This window comes from Ostrea edulis, chromosome 7, assembly GCF_947568905.1.
Source record: "Ostrea edulis chromosome 7, xbOstEdul1.1, whole genome shotgun sequence".
Classification (NCBI taxonomy): Eukaryota; Metazoa; Mollusca; class Bivalvia; order Ostreida; family Ostreidae; genus Ostrea; species Ostrea edulis.
The window spans coordinates 59,561,188-59,587,305 of record NC_079170.1 but is presented as its reverse complement, the minus strand read 5'-3'; the positions used below and the strand labels follow the sequence as shown (position 1 = coordinate 59,587,305).

At 33.7% G+C, this 26,118-nt stretch overlaps 2 protein-coding genes across 2 annotated transcripts; both read right to left on the bottom strand.

Moving 5' to 3' along the window:
• Positions 1-1,165: 1,165 nt before the first annotated feature.
• Positions 1,166-25,355, bottom strand: LOC130048282 (uncharacterized). Its single transcript, XM_056144865.1, has 7 exons — positions 25,233-25,355; positions 24,812-24,878; positions 24,602-24,699; positions 24,289-24,492; positions 24,073-24,120; positions 22,306-23,687; positions 1,166-1,377 (listed from the first exon to the last, which is right to left on the bottom strand). The coding sequence occupies exons 1-6, from the start codon at positions 25,261-25,263 to the stop codon at positions 23,518-23,520; spliced, it is 618 nt and encodes a 205-aa protein (XP_056000840.1). The 5' UTR covers positions 25,264-25,355; the 3' UTR covers positions 1,166-1,377; positions 22,306-23,517.
• Positions 12,364-15,424, bottom strand: LOC130048283 (uncharacterized). The gene is made up of 5 exons (XM_056144866.1): positions 15,282-15,424; positions 14,866-14,932; positions 14,550-14,647; positions 14,226-14,429; positions 12,364-14,079 (listed from the first exon to the last, which is right to left on the bottom strand). The coding sequence occupies exons 1-5, from the start codon at positions 15,343-15,345 to the stop codon at positions 13,973-13,975; spliced, it is 540 nt and encodes a 179-aa protein (XP_056000841.1). The 5' UTR covers positions 15,346-15,424; the 3' UTR covers positions 12,364-13,972.
• Positions 25,356-26,118: the final 763 nt, after the last annotated feature.

Below are 26,118 nucleotides of genomic sequence, written 5' to 3'. Positions count from 1 at the left end.
AATATAAATTAAGTGGTGTCCACCAGTTAATTTATGTGGCAGATAAATTAACTGGCGGCCGCCAGATAAAAAGTGGCGGTCGTCATATAGATTAAGTGGCGGCCGCCAGATATATTAACTTACGGTCACCAGATAGATTAATTGGCGACCTTCTTTTATATTGCGACCGCTAGATAATAAGTGGCTGTCGCCAGTTAGATTAAGTGGCGATCACCACATGAATTAAGTGGCGGCCGCCAGTTCCAATGTATATTAATTCTCTACTCTGGCACTTATCGGCTTCCGTAAAATTCAGAATTCTGAATCTTGAGGTATCATTTGCGACTCAAAGACAAGTATTTCATATGTACACGATCAAACATAAGGCGAAAACTGCATAGATTGGTTCTCCTATGCAATAAGTATGCAGTTCTTCTCAGCTTCGTGGGAAAGCAAAAAGCGTCGTGAAGATATATCATATTGTATATGGAATGAGAGTACCAAATCCCCGTATGCGTAACCCGGACGCAGTTTACCCAAGATTGAGCGGAGGTATAAATGTCTAGGTGTTGCGTGATTGGCTAATATCAAGAGTGATATTATTTGGAATTGAGAGAAATGTTATAGAGGTTCAAATTAATTGTCAGGATGAAAAATTATCGCACAAAATCGAGAAATGACTGCGGAAATTACCATGGTAGGGGCGTGCTTAAAATGAAGTGTGTAATTTACTGCAGATTGCTATGTATTGTAAAAAAAAAAAAAAAGTACAAATTTTGCCTTTAAAAGGCACGGGACCCTATATATTTTTTTGTCATTTTTTATCAACACTTGGAATGAACTTTGAAATGTTTGCGGTCATTTGTTTAAAATAGATATATAATTAATTAGTGAGAGGGCCAAAGGTTAACATTGAGGTCTATGGGAAATGAATTGGTACTCTTTTCCCTATAGAGGCCTCATCAGGTAAGTTTTCAATCCGCAAATAATGCTTATTTCACTTTATTTGAAACCAGAATCACGTTTTTCATACATTTTTATGAAAATTGGATCACACAAGAGCCATTGGGATTGAGATCACAAAATTTCAGTTTTTCGAAGTTCTATAACGATAAATTAGTATGGGGTTCTGAAAATATCCCAGTAAAGGGGGAAGGGTAATACCAGAGAAGTACCAGGTGCCGCGCATAAAGTACAGAGATGCCTCACCAGGTGTTAGTATCTTTCATATCAACCATTTCTGTCATTAAAGGCTGTGTATCAGCCTGGAGATCCTGCTTTGTCTCGGAGGCAGATTTCTACGGAAGGGGGTGGGGTACAAGTTTTATAGATCGGGAAAGTTGGCTACTAGTAACCAGCGACTAGTAACTGGCTACTTAAAACGAGAAAAGTTGGCTACTGGTAGCCAGCTACTTGAACCAGGAAAAGTTAACTACTAGTAGCCAGTTACTTGTAGCCAGCTACTAAAAGTATGAAAAGTTAGCTACTCGTAGCCAGCTACTACAAAATATAAAAGTTATAATTACAGATAGCTCGCTACCAGATAAAGGTTAATGAGTTTGAAAATTATTATCGATCAGATTTATTTCTAAATAGGACGGGGAGTCGTATGAAATTTCATGCTCAATTATCTCCAATTACATAACGTTGCAATGTAAAATACGAATAAATTTTTTCAACTGAGTGTTTACTTTTAAAGTGATACGGATTGAATTCAGACCTTCAATCATTTGATATACCATCCATTTTGAGATATCTGCTACTTTTACAATTTGATTCGAGTTACCCTGAAATTTCAACATAAGTGTGAATACCGTAAGAAACTTTATGTTTGTATTAGATATCTGACGAATTTACGACTATACATATGGCAAGAAGTGATAGATGGTGTTTAGGTACTCCACGAATTTTCAGATATCGCTCTTTAGGAAATCTGTTACTTATACATTTTGATTATCGGTACAATGAAATTTGAAGATCCGTGTGAATACCTTAAGGAACTCCGTGTTTATATCATATATTTAACTAACTTACAACGATACGTATGGCGAGTAGTGATATTGGGTATCGTGATATGTCATCAATTTTCAGATATCACGCTTAAGGAAGTCAGCTACATATACCTTTTGATGGCAGGTAAACTGAAATACCAAGTTTTTCGCAAATATCTTAAGGAACTCTGTGTTTGTATTAGATATGTGACTAATTTACAATTATCAAAGTGAAGAAGAGTGATATTAGGTATCTTGACATGCCATAAATTTACAGATATCATGCTTAAGGAAGTCAGCTACTTATACATTTTGATTCCTGGTGTCCTGAAATTTCAAGTTTTTCATAAATATCTTAAAGAACTCTGTGCTTGTATTAGATATCTGACTAATTTACAACTATCCATGTGAAGTGGAGTGGTACTAGGTATCTTGATATGCATTAATTTTGAGATATCACGCTTAAGAAAGTCAGCAACTTATACCTTTTGATTGCAGGTAACCTGAAAATTAAAGTTTTTAGAAAATATATTAAGGAACTCCGTCTTTGTTTTAAATATCTGATAAATTCTCAATGCACATATGACAAAATCTGATATTAGGTATTTTGATATGCCATCAATTTTTAGATATCACGCTTAAGGAAGTGAGCTACATATACCTTTTGATTCCTGGTAACCTGAAATTTCAAATTTTTCATAAATATCTTTTAAAAATATGTATTTGTATTAGATATCTGACTAATTTACAACTATCCACGTGAAGAGATGCGATATTAGGTATCTTGATATGCCAAGAATAATCGGATATCATACTTAACGAAGTCAGTTACTTATACCTTTTGATTCCAGGTAACATGAAATTTCAAGTTTTTCATAAATATCTTAAAGAACGCCTTGTTTGTATTAGATATCTGACTAATTTACAACTATCCATGTGAAGTGGAGTAGTATTAGGTATCTTGATATGCCATCAATTTTGAGAAATCACGCTTAAGGAAGTCAGTTACTTATACCTTTTGATTCCAGGTAACCTGAAATTTCAAGTTTTTCATAAATATCTTAAAGAACTCTGTGTTTGTATTAGATATCAATCTAATTGAAATTAGATGTTGGATCCGCTGGCATACTCGCTACACAAATATCTAAAAACATCCTATAGAGGGTCACGTCAGAGGTCAAATTCGGTATCACTCTAGACTTATCGGCTTCAACAAACATTCAATGATTTTGCGAGCGGTGATTTCATTGGTCAATCGAATTTGACCTCTGACGTGACCCTCTATGGGATGTTGTTAGATGTTTGTGTAGCGAGTATGCGAGCGGATCCAACATCTAATTTTGATTAGATTGTATTAGATATCTGACTAGTTTACAACTATCCATGTGAAGTGGAGTGGTGCTAGGTATCTTGATATGCCATCAATTTTGAGATATCACGCTAAAGAAAGTCAGCTACTTATACCTTTTGATTGCAGGTAACATGGAATTTCAAGTTTTCTACCAATATTCTAAGGAACTCTGAGTTTGTATTAGATATCTGACGAATTTACAAGTATCAAAGTGAAGAAGAGTGATATTAGGTATCTTGACATGCCATAAATGTCCAGATATCACGCTTAAGGAAGTCAGTTACTTATAACTTTTGTTTCCTGGTATCCTGAAATTTCAAGTTTTTCATAAATATCTTAAAGAACTATGTGCTTGTATTAGATATCTGACTAGTTTAAAACTATCCATGTGAAGTAGACTGATATTAGGTGTCTTGATATATTATCAATTTTTAGATATCACGCTTAAGGAAGTCAGCAACTTATACCTTTTGATTTCTGACAACCTGAAATTTCAAGTTTTTCATAAATATCTTAAGGATCTCCTAGTTTGTATTAAATATCTGACTAATCCGCAAGTACATATATCTGCGATTAGAAAAATAGTTACGGACAGAATTGTGGTTGAGAAGTACTTGCTGCTACGAAACTGTAAATATGATGAATATGAAACTCACTGGCAGAGAATATGTGAAAATCTATGTTAGTAATTAGGTCTATTTATACTTTTTCATCAAATAGGTTTGTGCTTCTTTTTTGTGTTTGATCAATAGATATATTATATCTAGATCTATTATACTTATCAAAATTTGTTACCAAGAAAATAATACCTTATGTACCTCTCTCTCTCTCTACCTACCTCTCTCTCTCTCTCTCTCTCTCTCTCTCTCTCTCTCTCTCTCTCTCTTCTGAAAAAGATTTTTACATCATGCATATACTTACATAAAAGAATAAGGTAAATATGAAATGTAGACAGTATATTATTGAGTTCGTATTTTAAAATGAATTTAATATGTTGTGAAAATATCCATGTAACATATCTCCCACATGTATGCAACAGTGTATGTATGAAGTGAAAATTTTGTAAATAAAAAAATTATAAAAAAAAAAAAAAAAAAAAAATCTGACTAATTTACAACTATCCATGTGAAGTGAACTGATATTAGGTATCTTAATATGCCATAAAATTTTAGATATCATGCTTAAGGAATACTTTTGATTGCAGGTAAACTGAAATTTAAAGTTGTTAGAAAATATTTCAAGGAGCTCCGTGTTTGTTTTAGATATCTGATTAATTTACCAATGCACATATGACAAGATGTGATATTACTTATATTGATATGCCATCAATTTTCAGATATCACGTTTAAGGAAGTCAGCTACTTATACCATTTGATTCTAGGTAGACTGAAATTTCAAGTTTTCCGTACATATCTTAAGGAACTCTGCGTTTGTATTAGATATATCATTAATTTACGATCTCACATATGACAAGGAGTGATATTAAGTATCTTATTATGATATAAATTTTCAGATATCACGCTTAAGGAAGTTAGCTACTTAGACCTTTAGATTCCTGGTTACCTGAAATTTCAAATGTTTTGTAGATATCTTTTAAGGAACTGTGTGTTTCTATTAGATATCAGACTAATTATCTACTATCAACCTGAAGAGGAGTGATATTAGGTATCTTGATATGCCATCAATTGTCAGATAGATGTGTTAGATATCTGACTAATTTATCTTTGCCGATATTACAGAGCTTTATATGAACTGTCTTGATATGCAATCAAGTTTGAGATATCACGTTCGACGAAGTCAGCTACTTATACCTTTTGATTCCAGACATCTTGAATATTAAAGTGTTTTGTATATAGCTTAAGGAACTCTGTTTCTGTTAGATATCTGACTAGTAAACTACTATCCACTTGAAGAGGTATGATAATAGGTATCAAGATACCTAATATCACTCCTTTTCACGTGGGTGGTTGTAAGTTAGTCAGATATCTAATACAAACGCAGAGATCCTCAAGATATTTACGGAAAACTTTAAATTTCAGGTTACTTAGAATCAAAAAGTATAAGTAGCTAACTTCCTTAAGGGTGATATTTGAAAAATGATGGCATATCAAGATACCTAATACCACTCCACTTCACATGGATAGTTGTAAATTAGTCAGACATCTAATACAAACAAGGCGTTCTTTAAGATATTTATGAAAAACTTGAAATTTCAGGTTACCTGGAATCAAAAGGTAAAAGTAACTGACTTCCTTAAGCGTGATATCTAAAAATTTATGGTATATTAAGACACCTAATATCAGTCTTCTTCACGTGGTTAATTGTAAATTAGTCAGATTTCTAGTACAAACACAGAGTTCCTTAAGATATTTATGAAAAACTTAAAATTTCGGGTTACCTGCAATCAAAAGGTATAAGTAGCTGACTTCGTTAAGTATGATATCCGAAAATTGTTGGCATATCAAGATACCTAATATCACACCTCTTCACGTGGATAGTTGTAAATTAGTCAGATATCTAATACAAATACATAGTTTTTTAAGATATTTATGAAAAATTTGAAATTTCAGGTTACCAGGAATCAAAAGGTATAAGTAGCTGACTTCCTTAAGCGTGATATCTAAAAATTGATGCCATATCAAGATACCTAGTATCAGATTTTGTCATATGTGTATTGGTAAATTAATCAGATATCTAAAACAAAGACGGAGTTCCTTAATATATTTTCTAAAAAACTATAATTTTCAGATTACCTGCAAAAAAAAGGTATAAGTTGCTGACTTTCTTAAGCGTGATATCTCAAAATTAATGCATATCAAGATACCTAGTACCACTCCACTTCACATGGATAGTTGTAAGTTAGTCAGATATCTAATACAAGCACAGAGTTCTTTAAGATATTTATGAAAAACTTGAAATTTCAGGATACCAGGAATCAAAAGGTATAAGTAGCTGACTTCCTTAAGCGTGATATCTGTAAATTTATGGCATGTCAAGATACCTAATATTACTCTTCTTCACTTTGATGATTGTAAATTAGTCACATATCTAATACAAACTCAGAGTTCCTTAAGATATTTGCGAAAAACTTTTTTTTTTTTTTTTTTTTTTTTTAAACATACACACAGTATATATATATACATACATTCTGCAAAGAAACTTGTACAAAATGTTTATAAGAACTATCAAAGGTATATGTATATATTATTTTCTGAGAGAGAGAGAAAGAGAGAGAGAGAGAGAGATGAGTTCAGTCATTATTTAATATATTTTAAAAGGGTACATATATATTGAAATTTATAAAAAAGATAATTTTTAAACAAAAAATAAACAGCAACAGCAAACAAACGCTCAATGAAATAAATGATTCCAGCGGTTCCAGCAGGTGTCAAACAAATCTTTTTCACCATATTTGCGAAAAACTTGATATTTCAGTTTACCTGCCATCAAAAGGTATATGTAGCTGACTTCCTTAAGCGTGATATCTGAAAATTGATGACAAATCACGATACTCAATATCACTACTCGCCATACGTATCGTTGTAAGTTAGTTAAATATATGATATAAACACGGAGTTCCTTAAGGTATTCACACGGATCTTCAAATTTCATTGTACCGATAATCAAAATGTATAAGTAACAGATTTCCTAAAGAACGATATCTGAAAATTCGTGGAGTACCAAAACACCATCTATCACTTCTTGCCATATGTATAGTCGTAAATTCGTCAGATATCTAATACAAACGTAAAGTTTCTTACGGTATTCACACTTATGTTGAAATTTCAGGGTAACTCGAATCAAATTGTAAAAGTAGCAGATATCTCAAAATGGATGGTATATCAAATGATTGAAGGTCTGAATTCAATCCGTATCACTTTTAAAGTAAACACTCAGTTGAAAAAGTTTATTCGTATTTTACATTGCAACGTTATGTAATTGGAGATAATTGAGCATGAAATTTCATACGACTCCCCGTCCTCTTTAGAAATAAATCTGGTCGATAATAATTTTCAAACTCATTAACCTTTATCTGGTAGCGAGCTATCAGTAATTATAACTTTTATATTTTGTAGTAGCTGGCTACGAGTAGCTAACTTTTCATACTTTTAGTAGCTGGCTACTAGTAACTGACTACTAGTAGCTAACTTTTCCTGGTTCAAGTAGCTGGCTACCAGTAGCCAACTTTTCTCGTTTTAAGTAGCCAGTTACTAGTAGCTGGTTACTAGTAGCCAACTTTACCGATCTAAATTTTATCATATAATCTAATCTGCAGGAAACCAGGTAATACCCATTTTATTTATTGGGTACCTATATAGTGAAAGTTTCATAATATAGTAAAAGTATGCATAATTCTCCATTTTCTACTTAATATAAGAGTATATTTGAACAATTTTTGTGGAATTTTCAGGAAATTTGGGGTCATTCTCAAATTCCGGGTAGAATCCACCCTGATGAAGATATGAACAAAATTTTATCTTAAAATGATTGTATATTCTATTACAAACAAATCACATGCGATTTACAGATATAATATTTATTACAGTCGTAAGCTAGATGACGAACTTGAGACAGGTGTCAGAATCATTCATTCCCTGTAATGGCACTGTCAGCAGACGGTACACTTGTTAAGGGGTTTCACAATACCCTTCACATTGAAGTTTCAGAACTAAATTTTCATCCATATACACTCTAGTATGTAAAGTCTTTGAAAATAACAAATTTGCCTTATTTTAAGGTCGTTAACATTATGAGTATAGGAATGAGAGTACCAAACCCCGTATGCGTAACCTGGACGCAGTTTACCCAAGATTGAGCGGAGGTATAAATGTCTAGGTGTTGCGTGATTGGCTAATATCAAGAGTGAAATTATTTGGAATTGAAAGAAATATTATAGAGGTTCAAATTAATTGTCAGGATGAAAAATTATCGCACAAAATCGAGAAATGACTGCGGAAATTACCATGGTAGGGGTGAGCTTAAAATGAAGTGTGTAATTTACTGCATATTGTTATGTGTTGTAAAAAAGTACAAATATGGCCTTTTTAAAAAGGCACGGGACCCTATATATTTTTTGTCATTTTTTATCAACACTTGGAATGAACTTTGAAATGTTTGCGGTCATTTGTTTAAAATAGATATAGTTAACTAGTGAGAGGGCCAAAGGTTAACATTGAGGTCTATGGGAAATGAATTGGTACTCTTTTCCTTGTAGAGGCCTCATCAGGTAACTTTTCAATCCGCAAATAATGCTTATTTCACTTTATTTGAAACCAGAATCACGTTTTTCATACATTTTTATGAAAATTGGATCACACAAGAGCCATTGGGATTGAGATCACAAAATTTCAGTTTTTCGAAGTTCTATAACGATAAATTAGTATGGGGTTCTGAAAATATCCCAGTAAAGGGGGAAGGGTAATACCAGAGAAGTACCAGGTGCCGCGCATAAAGTATAGAGATGCCTCACCAGGTGTTAGTATCTTACATATCAACCATTTCTGTCATTAAAGGCTGTGTATCAGCCTGGAGCTCCTGCTTTGTCTCGGAGGTAGATTTCTACGGAAGGAGGTGGGGTACAAGTTTTATCATATAATCTAATCTGCAGGAAACCAGGTAATACCCATTTTATTTATTGGGTACCTATATAGTGTAAGTTTCGTAATATAGTAAAAGTATGCAGAATTCTACATTTTCTACTTAATATAAGAGTATATTTCAGCAACTTTTGTGGAATTTTCAGGAAATTTGGGGGAGTTATCCGTAGTTAAAATCCATGTGTCAAGAACGGCCTAACAATCGGTATGAAGCATGTGAGACAGCATTTGACCCAATGATAGGTTGTATTGGTTAATGTACTAGATACAGTGCCATTTTATATGTTTTGGTAAGTAGTTATATAGAAAATTGAAGTGCAATCCTATTTTCATGGCTAAGTTTCCTAGGGCAAAACTTAAAAAACGCTCAAGTGTTCTTTAAATTACAACATGTATTTCCAACCTTTACAGGTTGAAAGAAGAAATGTACGCTGATGTTAAAGCTGACATGAATTCATAAATATAGTATAATTGTATATGCCCGCCATATTTCTTTGCTAATCCGCCATATTAGTTGGAATTTCTATTGTTATATGTATCGGGGTTCGCATGGTATATAAGAGGACGAGCTTTGCTACGCTTCACTTCACATCAGTGTCTTCGATTTACCTGTGCGGGTAGCTTCGACAGGTAACACGTACATCTCCGATACTAATTTATAGGACATCAAGAAGAAATGAAATCACGTTTTGGAACACCACGCAGTGCTCAAAATTATAATAAACATATCGTACAGTAGTAAATCAATCTAAATATATATATTTGAATAAATATATATAGAATGCATTTTCTTTACGTGAACGTGCGTACATTTGCAGTAAATATGTCAAAACTATACAAAAATGAGGAGAAATATTTCATCTTTTATCTATTGATAAAATGGAATAAGCAAAGAGTATACAATCTATACCATTCACAATTACTTCAAGTAAAAGGCAAAGACATAAATACTACTGTACTTATAAAAATGGCATGTATGCTCGCCATGAAAACGCATCGAATGCGGATGTCTATATACCTGGGCCTACTCGTAATATCTGTAAAGGACCGCAGATGTACGTGTACACTTGTCGAAAATACTCTTAGTAGTAGTAAAATTCCCTTTATTTGCATAATCCATGAAACAAAACAATAAACTCCATTTGCATTCCAACAGTAAACAACATTGTCCATTGTACAGACACACTTAGCCCGTGCCGATCAGCTATCTTCAATCAGGGGAAGTATCAGAGTATAATATTTACCCTGTATTGTGCATGAATCCTTATACCATATAATTTACTGATCAGAGTATTGCAGATTTATAAATCAGGAAATCATTTAGGTACATAAATTTGCATATACAACACTGTACAAGTGTATGGGATGAGAGAGAGAGAGAGAGAGAGAGAGAGAGAGAGAGAGAGAGAGAGAACCGATGATCTTGTAATAATCGTGCTCTTATTAAGACAAATGATATCGTTAATTCAATAAAAAGAGAACAGTACTAGTAACTCAATATTGCTCTCATTAACTGATAATACAGATTTATTTGATTCATTAATTAAAAATTAAATATATTTTTAAATAATGTTATTTTCAATTACTTCATTTTAAGCTAATTTGGCGCTCAATAGATCTTATATATCTATGCCATTTTGCGTTATTACATTCTGTGTCGAACTCGACGCAAATTGTACTAATGCAAAATGTAATAATCGAGTTTATCATATTATGTGTCGTTATCAAACATCAAGGGGAGAGGACAAGAGTGTCTGTCACCCACCTTTAATAACAATATCCATTTTTGTTAGCTTGTAATGCAAATAAAAGATACATTGAGTGACAACCCCTCCCCACTTACCCCAGTTTGAAAGTTCTGATATAATAGTAGAAGACACACACCACCACCAATTAAGAAAATGAAGTTATGAGGCACTCATAGTAGAGGACTCTAACCACCCCATCCGACCCCCAACGATTGACGAAAATGAAGTGTAGGGGGGGGAATTATTGAGGTAGTCAAAGTAAAAGACTCTTTAACCCTTCACCCCACATTAGGACTTTGAACATCGGACAAAACATCTTGGTTTGTTTGGGTGTTTTGTTTTATTTTATTGCTGTTTTCGTTCATCTTTTTTTATTATTATTTTGAATGGCAAGAAATTTTGAAGAATCCAATTTTCCATTTTCCCCCTGTTGTAACCCCCCCCCCAACCCAACCCCAACCCCCCCCCCCCCCCCCCCCATGAAAAATGACGATACATGTCTGGTTATTACATGTACATTTTGTTTTGCAACACATGCATGCATACTAATTGTATGGTGCATGTAGAATTGCACCCTTTACCAAGTTTTTCTTCATTTACACAGTGTTAGGAATGATAAACCAAAATCACAGAACAAAATGCATAAAGACCAAGATATTTTCAAGCATAGGAACTTCATTCATGAATACATGAATACATAAATACATGTATTCAGAAAAATCGCATGCATGCATTGCAGGACTATAGCATTTGTGTGTTTTAACGTTTCTGTAACATGCCATAATGATTACTTTGAGGCTTGAGTGTAGTTTATTCATAAATATTTTCATTTCGTAGATCTGGCGCAATGGCCATACCGCTGTACGTAGAAATTTCAAATTCAAATGTATTCGATAAGATGTTAGTATCCATAAATCAGTAAAATTCGTGTTGAGCTTTTATTTGATATGATACAATGTCAATATACTGTAATGCATTAGTAGGATATGCAGAAGGCAAGAGTATAAGCATTTTCTTTTTTCATTATCAGTATCAGTATCTATATTATCACGAAACAACATTATATAATTTATATCCGGATTCATTTATACCGATTTAGATATCAATAAAAACAAAGCTGCATAGTTTGGGAGAGGGGTTTCTAATGAGTCTGATGAAATTAAAAGAAGGAACCCACCATTTGCATTCAAACTAGATATACTTCAACATGAATTCATTTCTGCTCTGACTGAAAGCATGGTTCTAAATTCGGGAACGAATCTTGCATACAAAATAATTAAATGGGGAACACATAAATTCGAGCTCCTTTGGAATTTAATGAAATGAAGATATCCACCTTTCTTTCAACATGAATTGATATGTTGTTTCAGGCACGAAAACAGGGGGTTGAGGTGGGCAGGAAGGCTAGCCTGCTTTCCCCACTTTTTTGACAATTTACTTTCTTCCCGTTATTCTAACATACAAAGTCAGTATTTTCTACATGCACAGTTCAAACTAATATTTTTTTTTAAATTTGTAATTAATTTAATTATAAGCATCAACTCCTGTAAGTTTTCAATATATTGTCAATCACAAATTTTTAAATAGCTGGAAATTTTTAATGCTTGCAATTGAAAGCTTACATTTATATAAGTGATCAATTTTCTTTCCTTCTGTTAAATGATATATTATAAATAGAAGTAGGACTCTCTCTCTCTCTCTCTCTCTCTCTCTCTCTCTCTCTCTCTCTCTCTCTCTCTCTCTCAATGAATATGGACATACAGAGACCGTAAATAATTATGTGGTTCCAAAAGAAACAACAAAACTATATTTTCGTTTATAAATTTCCTTTCATATGTGTCTTTGTGTAATGAACTGTTTATTATGGATTGCAAATGTAATACACGCATTTGCACACAGATGTATATTTTCGATCATTATTCCCTTATTTGTAAATCCAAGTTTGTATATGATCATCGAGAAATTTTGAATTGTGCACGCAATATATCCAACCAGATATTAGATTCTCCATTTCTATAAACTGCAAAACCTCGACCAGACAAGCATTCAATACAGGAAAAATTTTCGACGCCGACATCTCCCCTGATTGAAGACACACTGTTTGGCACGGGTGAAGTGTGTCGCAGTCTGTATAATGGAATGAGAACGTTTTGTAAAGTTCTAACGAGATACAAATGGAGTTTATCATTTTGTTTCGTGGATTTATCAGAATAAAGAGAATCTAATATTTTCGGTAAGTGCATATCTCCGATACCTGTTGAATAGACGCCCGTATTTGATACTTTTTTTGGCGATTATACCTTGTGCATTGCATATTATGCATATGGCATGCACCTTTTTTTTGCAAGAATTGATATAAATAATATATTTTATGCTCTTTGCTTATTCCATTCTATTAGTATGTAATTAGCAAATGATTTATCAGCATTTATTTTATTAGAAAATGCAAATACTTGCATGCACTTACAAGTATGCAAGAAAAGCTTTTTTTTTTCTTTCTTTCTTTTTTTTTTTTTTTTTGCATTTTTGTCTAACTTATCTAAACTTCCAGAATGTTGCATTAGTATACAATCAATATTTTGTGATTTTGAGCAAAGCATCAATGTTTTAAAATGTTATTTTATTTGTTTCTCATTCCCTATATATTACTATCGGAGATGTGCACTGGTCGAGTCCACCTAGAAAAATCACTCAAGTGAGACAATCATATTTGGGGTATATACGGGTAGAGTAAATTAGGGTACCTGAAAGAAATATGGCGGATAAGATGAGAAAGGTGTACGTATTTATTAATTCATGTCAGCTTTAAATATCCATATCATTTTTCGGAATCCTTTTCTTCATTTCTTCGGTAGAGCATTTGTCTAGTTTACATTGTTTCATGGTGCAGTGAGATGTAGGAATTTTGTAAACACCTTGTCCAATATTGCCTGTCTTTGGTTTGGGAAATCCGGACATATGTACTGATATATTCAGTCTCTATAAACATGAACGATTCATCGTTTTCAAGAAGGTTTCTGATTTTAAAGGAGGAATTCTACACCAGAGAGATGTGGATGAAAAGTCGAGGATATGTGCAACAATACTTTGAAATTGAAAACTTTCGAATTTCCTTTATTTTGTTAAAAAATGCAGTTTTATCAGAAAATAACCATTAAAACCCCGCTGAATTCGAACCCATGATTTACAGTTCAGCAGTTGACGCGCTAACCTACTAAGCTACTCAGCTATGCAATGATATTTGAAATGAATAGACAAATATTGCTGCTGTTTATATTTTTAACCATGACGATGTATAGTACTTCCTTAAAGAAAACATTTACAACAAAGTATTATCTGTTTATGAAGTCGTTTTAAAAGTTCACCATTTATTTTCTTCTTATTAGTACTTGGGCAGTTGACAGGAAAACAATCTGAAATTATGAATGATCACTGACGTAAAATCCTTTCAGTATTTTTTTTTTTTTTTTTTGCTATCGTAATGTATTCTTCACTTGAGCAATGCGTATTTCTGCAGTTATCAGTTTAATCAATCAATGCAAAAGAATTAAAATCTTACCTTGAAAATAAATTGATTTTGGTTGTTTACAGAAATGCTGTATTATTGCAATGGTTTCTGTGCACTGTGTTGTATCGATAGACATCGTCATCCTTATTCTACACAATGGTCGCTGGTGGGAGTCCTCAACAATATACTTTTTGACATCTTCTAATTGCATATCGTAATATTTGCATGAAGACTTTATCACGTCTAGAAATATACCTGTATACATGTATAAGCATATTGAAATGCATATCAATGCAATGCTATGTTTTTGTTCCTGTTTTTGTCATGTAATGCATTCTCAGTAATTGGTAATCTCTTCATTATAAGTTGACATACCTGTATACATACTGTTTGTTGTGTTGTCGCTGATTTCAAAACAAGTATCCTCTAACATCATGGGACTCTTGGTATCGGTATGAATAAATGAGAAACAACTGAAATATTGCAGTTCTATTGCTATTATGTGTACATTACAAAGCAGATGTATGAAACAATGTTCTTTAAAACAAAAAGGAATATGCTATTATGAGATATCTATACATTAGAGGAGTTAAATGTTTTGAATGTATGAAATTTATATCATTATGATTTGTTAAGGTATTCAAACAGCATAGAGCAAATTTTCATTCAGTGTCTTTGATATAGTACGTACCTTACATTCTTCTGTGTTTGATCAGGAAGCGCCAGACAAACAATGAAGACGATCAGTAACAATACACCTGTTGAAATAGTTAGCAATGTGATGACAGTTTACACTTCTGATAAATTAGATAGAAAGGTGCTGTAATGTGTTTTAGAATATGCTAACTGATCAACTATGTGCAAGACCTTGCTAAGAAAATTAACATTTATCATATAAAGAACATCCATGGCGCTATCCCATGTTCATTTGATGAAAACAGTGTTGATTTATCAACCCTTTTAGAAATATATTAGTGACAAATAACGGTATTGCTTTTTATATTTTTCAATTTACCAGGTGAATATGTTACATATATTGCTTGTATATATGACACGCGTTCAAATGAAACAAGAGTTATGCGTAATGATGTGAATATCTATACTTACGGTACACAAACGAGGTCTTCTCCATCGATAGCATTGATAAAAATAGATTATTAATGCGAAACATTCAATGGTTTATCACCCGAGTGGTAGATGAAAATGATGTCAATATTTTTAAATACTGGCAAACATAGTTCATTGAAGTTGCTTTTATTTCATGGCGTATTTGAATTTCCTGGTAATGAATTTCGTCGTACTAACTGCAACCTGACTTTTGTAATGGAGGAGACTTTCTTTGTTTAGGGTGGTTCCCTGTATTTGTGGAAAAAAAAACGCATTTCTAGGTAGTAAAGTTATTTTCCAAAAACACCGTGTATTGAATTGATACCAGTATTCTAATGTTATTATAGCTATTAGCTATGCATAGTTTTCACTTCCAAAATCGTAAACATAGTGATTAAACGTTCGTTTTGGATATCCTCGAATCAATGAGAATTAATATAGTACGACTTTCGCAGCTTCAATCCCTTAAACGATTATTAGTTGCCAAAATTACTTTATGCAAAAAAGCACTACCTTACAATTTAAGAAAATGATCAAAGAATATGTATACTAAATCTATGTAAATGGTATGCTGATTTTTCACTGGTTGGGTTGTAATGAATTTTAGTAGACCATTATATGCAATATGATTGATTGATTGTATCTTATTTAACGTCCCACTCGAGAATTTTTCAATCATATGGAGAAGTCACCATTGCAGGTGAAGGGCTGCAAAATTTAGGCCTATGCTCAACGCTTATGGCCTTTGAGCATGAAGGGATCTTTATCATGCCACACCTGCTGTGACACGGGGCCTCGGTTTTTGCGTTCTCATCCGAAGGACCGCCCCATTTAGTCGCCTCTTACGACATGCAAGGGGTGCTGAGGACCTATTCTAACCCGGATCCCCGCGGGATATATGCAATGTGCATTGTACACACACACACACACACACACACACACACATATATATATATATATATATATATATATATATATATATATATATATATATATTGTGCGTGCGTGTGTGCGTGTGATGGGAGTTCAAATGACATCGCTAGTTCTCCTAGTAAATATGTAAATATATTCGATGGAAGTTCAGAATGCTGAATCTTGAGAAATTATTTACGACTCAACATCAGGTATTACATGTGTATACCAACAAACACTTCCGATTGGTTCTCCTATACATTGAGTATCAGTTCCCCTCAACTTCGTGGGAAAGAAAGTAGCTTTGTCAATATACTTCCTATTCTATATGCGCGTTAATAGCATAATAAGTATCAAAGAATTCAATTTATTTGTTTTGGTCTGAAGAGTTACAGGAAATATACATACTTTGGTGCAGAGAGAACCACATTTTATGTCTAACGATATTTAATTGAGATTTAATAATTAAAACCGTGGAACACATATTCTGTTTCTAAATTTTAAAAAAATGAAATCATCAAAGAAGAAAAATAGAACATTTTCATTGTCATTCATCCTGCGCTAATACGATTTCGTGAAAAGAGTACACCGGACATTATTCAATAATGAACACGAAGGCATGGTTTGTGTTTTCAGAAATATAATTTTCACTTGGTATGTACAACAGAATTATCATTTCTATCCTTCGTAATCATATAATGATATCCTGGTTACAAATGATGCATGATGAAAGATAAAGATAACAAACAGTGATCAATCTCATAACTCCTATAAGCAATACAAAATAAAGAGTTGGGCATAGTCTGGATATACCAGAGGTGGGATCGGGTGCCTAAGGAGTAAGCATCCCCTGACTCTGGAAGTAATATACTAAGAGTGACGTAAATTCAAAAGGTAATATGCATTGTTTTACTTGCGGAATTCATGATGGCCAAATGAACTCAGTTTAGAGTATTAATATATGATGGTTTGTCAGAAATAAACTTTGTGTCAAGTATGACCTTCGAGTGCCTATCCATTACTGAGTAGCATTTAGGCCAGTGATAATGGACCCCTGACCTAAAGGTAGTGACATCTTGAGGCTGAAGTTCAGAAGTCAGAATTTTAAAGACTAAGTCATTTTTAAAGCTTCGGTACGAAGCAAATGTGGAAGACTCATTGATGTCTTTTATTTCGAGTTCACTGGGATATATCGAATATACAGTATAGTAGTATCAATATATCCCAGTGAAATTGAAATAAAAGGTATAACAGTCTCCCACATCTGCGTCATAATTTGACTCCACTTTTTTTGGCACGCTGTGTTTGGCTGTAATAGCTCTAAAACTTCATTGTTATTTTGGATTTCAAACATTTCCGTTGAGCATCACTGAAGATATATTATTTGTCGAAATGCGCATCTGGTGCATCAAAATTGGTACCATATAAGTTTTACATTATGACCCCTGGGTCGAGGCCTCTGCTGATGGACTGTTAGGCCCCGAGGGTCTCTACAACCTAGTAGCTAAGTACTTCGTTACTAGCTTGAAAATACGGATGTATATTTAATTGCTGTTATAAAATTTAGAAATTCATTTCAAAATTAAGGATTATCTCCCTCATGCATAGCTCTTATCCTTAGACGAATTTGACTCCACTTTTTTTTTTTTTTTGACACGCTGTGTTTGGCTGTAATAGCTCTAAAACTTCATTGTTATTTTGGATTTCAAACATTTCGGATGAGCATCACTGGAGAGATATTATTTGTCGAAATGCGTATCTGGTGCATCAAAATTGGTACCGTATAAGTTTTACATTCTGATGTTGTTTTTCTGCTTTGTTTTATTTTTAATGTTCAGTATAATAAAACAAATATATGTATAACGTGTCGGGTGTTTAACGAGTGTCTAGGCTCCTACCCGGTTTACCCGAGTTTTAATGAACAATGATCAATATGATAAATTCCACCTATCTGATGTTTATCTAAACACACGAAGTACAAGTTGCAATATATACAAGTATTCTTCACACCTGTCTGGTGTTTAATGTTTAACCCCTATGCACAACTGGCACGTGCCACTTGTCAGATCTATGCCTGTTTGTAGCCACTGGCCTCACCATTTGTATCTGCCAGTTGCAGATGCCTCCTGCCGTAACAACTTGTGCTTGCCACTTGCATACACAATTTATGAGTAAACCACTTGTCTATGGCTACTTCCTTTAATGTGCCACTGATGATTGCTCAGATATTAATAACAATGTCAATTAAATTGACACTAGAGAATATAATGAGCATCAATGTGGTATAACATATGTGTGTGTGTGTGTGTGTGTGTGTGTGTGTGTGTGTGTGTGTGTGTGTGTGTGCATACCCGTATCAACAGGCTATAAAGTTTTCCGTATCATAATCTAATTAGGACTATAAAGTCTTCCTGACCATTCACAACATGTATAACTATTTTTGTTTGTCTTTTTATTTTATAATATCAATTCTTGTGAACTCTATTTAACCAATTCATATATTAATTACAATATTTACATTGATTTAATTCCATATAGTCAAAGGGAGATAATTCACTGTCTGTTTCATATTTATTGCATGTAGTTGAGGGTAACATTGAAAATTTCCACCCCTCGAGAAACCATTGTTATCCTCCACTAGCTACGCCTTGGTTGTCAATTGTTTTCTCAGGGTGACAATTTTCAATGTTACCCTTACTACATGCAATATTTATGCATTATCACGTGTTTATGTTTCTCAACTTATTCGATATGCGAAAACATGTTCTGCATGAAAGGCGAAGATAACGAACAGTGCATATAATCAATTTCTAAATCAAGACGGGCTACTAACAAATTAATTGATGTTACAAGAGTTTTAAAAGGCTCTCTTAACGTAAGTACTTCGCAAACTCTATGCTCGTTAAAATGATCAGATTTACAAATACAGCCTGTCATGTGGTCGAATGTGGTCTGACGTGTTTCATAATTGTAAGGCCGTTTTTATATACTGGTTGTTACTACGAATTACTCTGTTTACTTGGAGATATAAAACTCACGGCGGGTATTACCGGTCATCGGGGATGTTTATTCCTCCTAGGTACCTGATTCTACCTTCAGTCCGTCCACGGATCCGTGTTTGTCCTACACATGATTTTCAAAGAAGATGAGTAAACTTGGCGAACAATAAGCCTATTCATGATTGGGCACCGGTCGCGAATCGGGAGTTTAAAATCCGCATTGATGGTATACGTAGTTATAACAGATACAGTACCGTATTAATACGCTGTCCAAAATATTTAGAATTCAAAACAAATATATAGGTCATACTTCAAAGAATATTTAATTAAAATCATCATCAGAATTTGTTCCACGGGCAGAATCATGTATATCAGACATTAAGCGGATTTTAACACACACATAATTACACTGATGCCTGGAGTACCTACTTAAGGTACCAAAATGACACTGCATATGCTCGCAAAATCCAACAGTACGTACTCCGCATTTCCATTGACATACAAGTATTAACTGTTGTGAATGAGAAACCTCACGTTTTGTGGTGTAAATGAAATGTGGAATAGCGTTTTCTGTAAAGTGAAGTATTAATGCTTTGATTTGGATTAAGTTTTTTCCCCAACAAATGTTTTTGAACAGCATTTACAACCTACTGGTACCAATTCCTCGAATATAATGAAGGCATCAGTTCTCGCCTCTTTTTGGTACAACTCTGAGGCCGGTTATACAGTTACAGAACGCACCTTTGTTGTTAGATGTCCAGGTAAACACAAATGGGACAGAAACAGACACTTGATTTGCTTTTGTTTTTCTACTGAACTGTAGTTCACTGTGCCTTTTAGACAGTCTGCACTGGTTGCATATTTGGCTTTTGTCATAATCTATTCAAGTGACTTCTTAAGCATTGCTGAAATTGTTCTCTTTAACTTCCCCATAAGTTGTCGTTTACATAAACAACATCCATACTTCACAGGAGACCCCATACTTGTTTACATTTATTCGCTAGCTGCATGTTCAAATCAATTACTTGTGATCGTCTTTAAGACTGCATGCTATGAGTAAAACTTAGCATATAATGCCAGAGACAAATAATTATTAGTACATGTTTCACACCTCGACCAAAAGATCTTTGTGTGTACCAAATAACTTGGTTTATGTTCTAATTCGTTCCACTCAAACGAACATAAATTATTTACAATATAACAACACACATGTTAAGAGAAAGAAGCGCTTATATGCTTGCATTTATTAAACGTACAAATATATTACAGTTTTCATTTCAACTTCCTCTGTAAAAATGCATATAAGTAAAAGCACATGATACTTTCATACCTAAAACAATATCGTAACTTTGTGCAAACTGTGAGTGGGAGGGGGTGTAAATGCGGCAAAGAAAAGCATTCGAATGAAGAAGATCGTGCTTTGCTTGAATACCTGTTTTACAGGTTGAATGATAAAATTAGTAACCAATGGTAGTGACTTTAATTTTAGTCATAACATAGAACACGTGTTCTAGAACATATGATAAATTAATATACCCCAAGTCCAAGCTTCATGGTTGGGTAGCCGTGCCTTTGTGGTTCTAATTATTAAACCAATAATTATCAATGATTAGTAACAATCAAGGAAGGGCGTCACGCTTTCTGTATACGGTGTGTCAGTTACCAGACTTAGTATGGAGCATTGAATATCATAACAACAACACAAAAATGTGGGTGGCTTGGGCAACCAAGAAAACAGACATCCTCTATTTAAGATATACTCTCTTTGTCTCTCTCTCTCTCTATTTCTCTCTCTCTCTCTCTCTCTCTCGCTCTCTCTCTCTCTCTCTCTCTCTCTCTCTCTCTCTCTCTCTGAGGTATCTGTTATGCTCCATCACTAACACTTCCTGATTCCTGAAAATAGTATAGGATGGGTACTCACCATCTTGTGTTCAGGCTTTCGTCACAAAGCAATGCATCCAGCAATCTATCATTTGAAACAACTTTAAAATACACAGGGACAGTTTTATATCACTCTATCAGCATATCTGATCCGTTTGTGTTGGTCACCCAAATAGTCCGTTTTCAAGATGTTTGTCAGAAATGATATCTAGGAAATGCATGGAAGTATTTTCTATCATGCCCGAAAATGTCCAAAACAATAGTTTTAGTAATTTCGTAACTTAAATTCATTTGAAAAGACATGACAGACACTCTTGAAACATGGATGAAGATGTATTGATATACGAAAAACCTAATAATACTTGAAAACTACTCACTGCGCACCCTCACCTGGCTGTTGAATACAGGTAAACTCCTCTTGAGGGCATACATGATCAAACCCAGTCACTACAAATTACACCAATCAAGATAAATGCTGATAATCTTGATTAAAGGATAAAAAATATGGAAGGGTTATAATAAATCAAATAGAGACCACAAAAAGTTTTAATTTCTCGTGTGAAACATGTACTAAATATGTTGTTAAACTTTTCTCTCGCCGCTCAATTTGGTCCCTCGTTTCGCTCGGCACCAAATCTCTTGGTACCCGAGGAAAGTGTACAAACATATACTGGGAAGTCTAATAATTCATACGAAAAAAAATAGGTAGGAAAAATTGGTATTCGAACTACAGATATGCAATCTGGGCCTGTCAAAAACTTTAGTGAGACTTCCACTGTACCAGCTCGGTTATCCATCCCATGAAGAATTTCCGAATTTCAAGCTTTCTAAAGTCACCCATCGTGGACATAGAAATTTTCTTGATGATGCGACAAACGTTATACACAAGAGGTATTTTTTTCATAGAGTGGGTCAAGTCTCCATACTTTTACTTACAGAGCATTTTACACCTGAACATGTACTAACCTATTTCACTCAGTTCACAATGGAGACTTGACTCACTCGATAGGAAAATCTGTTTGGAAAAGTCAAATTTACTGTTATTTTGTGCGTTTTTCGCGTATACGTAATTTTCAATAGGATTTCTCAATGTTCTTTTGAAATGGGCACACCGAAAAAGCGTTTTTGGAAACTATGGATTGATTGTTTTAACTAGAATGCATATTATTCTTTTTCTGGAGAGTTTCAATTTTAACTTTGATATGTGTCCTTCTGTGGGTTCTCGATTCGACAAAGTCACCCATCTTCAAATTTGCATGAAACCATAAGGAAACTAAAAACAGTGAATTCTTTTCTCAAACAATGTAACTAATAGATTTGTAACTATAAATGTACTTCTTCAACCAAAAATGAAGAAACAAAAGAAAAATATCACGATCAAAAATGAATTTATGCATGCGAACTTACACTTCTGTTCATCCACAGCAAATACAGTGTGCGTGTGCTCCGTACTCTTCTTTTATATAAAAAAAAAATATATGTTGATACAATAACCACACGTGTCGGAGGAGACGACAGAGAGTCGTAGTACAGTTTAGCTGCCGCAGTTGTGGACTTTGATTTTCGAACTGGGTTCGGTATATTAGATTGTAAAATTTCGCGTATGAGCGAACGGATATTACGGTCTGGATCATCCCAATCTTTGTGTAAGCCTTTTTTTTTAAATCTCAAAGCGACGCTTAAGATATTCTGGTAAAAACAACCACACTGATTTTCTAGTTGAAAAAGTAATCGAATCTACTTGCAAGATAACTTCAGGTATCTTAGCATGCATTTTCTTTTAAAAACAGATAAAGTGTTCAGAGCATCTTTCCTTCGGGATATCAATATTCTACAATATTCTCATGCTTAATAGAATTATTACCTGCTGGATATTATTCACTATTTGAGTTTATTTCATAGCCATACGTTTTATATATGCTGGGAAGTTTTATATCAAAATGATGATATTTCATTTTTTAAAAATTAGAATACCATATCATATATTTTGTGATAATGAACTGTAATCAATGTCATAACTCCTATAAGCAATACAAAATAGAGAGTTAGGCAAACACGGACCCCTGGATATACCAGAGGTGGGATCAGGTACCTAGGAGGAGTAAGCATCCCCTGTCGACCGGTCACATCCGCTTTGAGCCTCATATCTTGATAAGGTAAACGGAGTTATCCGTAGTTAAAATCAGTGTGTCAAAAACGGTCTAACAATCGGTATGAAGCATATCAGACAGCATTTGACACAATGATAGGTTGTATTGGTTAATTTGCTAGCTACAATGCCATTTTATATGTTTCGTAAGTAGTTATATAGAAAATTGAAGTGCAATCCTATTTTCATGGCTAAGTTTCCTAGAGCAAAACTTAAAACACACTCAAGTGTTCTTTAAATTACAACATGTATTTCCGACCTTTACAGACCACTTCAGAAGAAATGTACGCTGATGTCAAATAGTCATACCATTTTTCGTATTCCTTTTCTTCATTTCTTCCGTAGAGCAGTTGTCTAGTTTACATTGTTTCATGTTGCAGTGAGATGTTGGAATTTCGTAAACACCTTGTCCAATATTGCCCATCTTTGGTTTGGGAAATCCGGACATACTGATCGCTTCAGTCTCTATAACCATGAACGATTCATCGTTTTCAAGAAGGTTTTTATTTTAAAGGAGGCATTCTACACCAGAGAGATATGAATGAAAAGACGACGATATGTGCAACAATATTTTGAAATTGAAAACTTTAAAATTTCCTTTACTTTATTAAAAAATGCAGTTTTATCAGAAAATAACATTAAAAACCCCGCTGAATTCAAACCCATGATTTACAGTTCAGCAGTTGTCGCGCTTACCTACTAAGCTACTCAGCTATGCAATGATATTTGAAATGAATAGACAAATATTGCTGATGTTTATATTTTTATCCATGACATTGTATAGTACCTCCTTAAAGAAAACATTTACAACAAAGTATTATCTGTTTATGAAGTTGTTTTAAAAGCTCACCATTTATTTTCTTCTTATTGGTACTTGGGCAGTTGACAGGAAAACAATCTGAAATTATGAATGACCACTGACGTAGAATCCTTTCAGTATTTTTTTTTTTTTGTTTTTTTTTTTTTTGTTTTTTTTTTTGCTATCGTAATGTATTCTTCACTTGAGCAATGCGTATTTCTGCAGTTATCAGTTTAATCAATCAATGCAAAAGAATAAAAATCTTACCTTGAAAATAAATTGATTTTGGTTGTTTACAGAAATGCTGTATTATTGCAATGGTTTCTGTGCATTGTGTTGTATCGATAGACATCGTCATCGTTGTTCTACACAATGGCCGCTGGTGGGAGTCCCCAACAATATACTTTTTGACATCTTCTAATTGCATATCGTAATATTTGCATGAAGACTTTATCACGTCTAGAAATATACCTGTATATAAGCATATTGAAATGCATATCAATGCAATGTTATGCTTTTGTTCCTTCTCTTGTCATGCAATAGGAATAGGAATAGGTATCTTCAGTACTAGATGCTATACCTGTATACATAGTGTTTGTTGTGTTATTGCTGATTTCAAAACAAGTATCCTCTAACGTCATGGGACTCTTGGTATCGGTATGAATAAACGAGAAACAACTGAAACATAAGGAGGTTTTATCTTTTTTATGAAACCTAAAATGATAATGTTACTGAAAATACATAATTTGATGATAGAAGTTTTGTATGAGGTATTTGATAAAGAACGTACCTCACATTCTTCTGCGTGTGAACATGACGCGGTAGACAAAAAATGAAGGCGATCAACAACACTGCACCTGTTGATTAATACAGCAATGTCATGATAATTGGCATTTTGTCACTTTTAAAAAAAAAATCACCATGAATAAGTTGCAATTAGAAATGAGGCTTGAATTGTTTATATAGGCAAATGCGTGCAATTTTAAGGTGACCACAAGGACATCAGGCGAATGAGAATTTCTTGTCAAAATCAAATGTATATTTCTAGGTTTCATACAGTTACCTTTCCATGTTTAAAAATATCACTTGAGTTGGAAACATTTATTCAGATCACATCACTTTAGGGATACCTATCAAATACTAGTATTAAAGCCAGTCAAGAATAAAGTACTCAGAGTAATGTGTGGGGATATGTGTATACCAATACTTACATGTACAACACACGGAAGGTAAGTCACCCATGGAGACTCTTTATATGCTTTTCTTCTTTGTGGGAAAAGTCAACAGTTTATCCTTCGAGATTCAGTATAATGAACATTCTGTGGGGAAAGTTCCTGGTGGTAAAATATATAATTTTGCTCTTCGTTTTTTATGCAATAATAATTCATTTTATACATTGCGTGTCCTTTATTTCCGAATTTTCATGTCATCGGAAAGAGACAGTTAATTGTTTTTCGATGAAATAGCAAATTGTACTATTATCAACATCAGTTCTATCAGTTAAAATATCTTTCTTTGAAATAATTCAACGACTGTTTTAATACATTGGATGTTTACTTTAATTATTCAATCAGTAGTATTCAGATAGCCAACTGTGCATGTTTAACACGTAATAAAACAAAATTTTACAAAAATTATTTTTAAAACATCAAACAATGATATCTCCGAAATTTCTGATTAGCTGCCCTCAGAATTCAAAATAAACGGAATTTCAACATAAGCATCTGCTTTTTGAATTTTGATAAAATTAGAATGGCATACATCAGAGCCTTAAACAGAATCACAACCGCATTATGAAATGAATAAATTGATTTGTATAATCTTTCGCGCTCAATATCAGAAATAGCATCTGCCAATATAAACATTAAAAGAAATTCTGTCCTACTGAGACTTCATAAGAATCCTGTCTGTTTGTTTTATCAGATCATCATCAGATATGTCGCTATAGATATCCAACTGTAAGTCAATATTCTGGGTTTCCACCTTTCTACTTCCAAGTCCTAAATATCATTCATTATACTATCAGTGCCTTACTCTGTACGTTGGACTCCTCTAAATTTGCCGTGGATTATATATATCTTCGTCTGCCAAGGACTG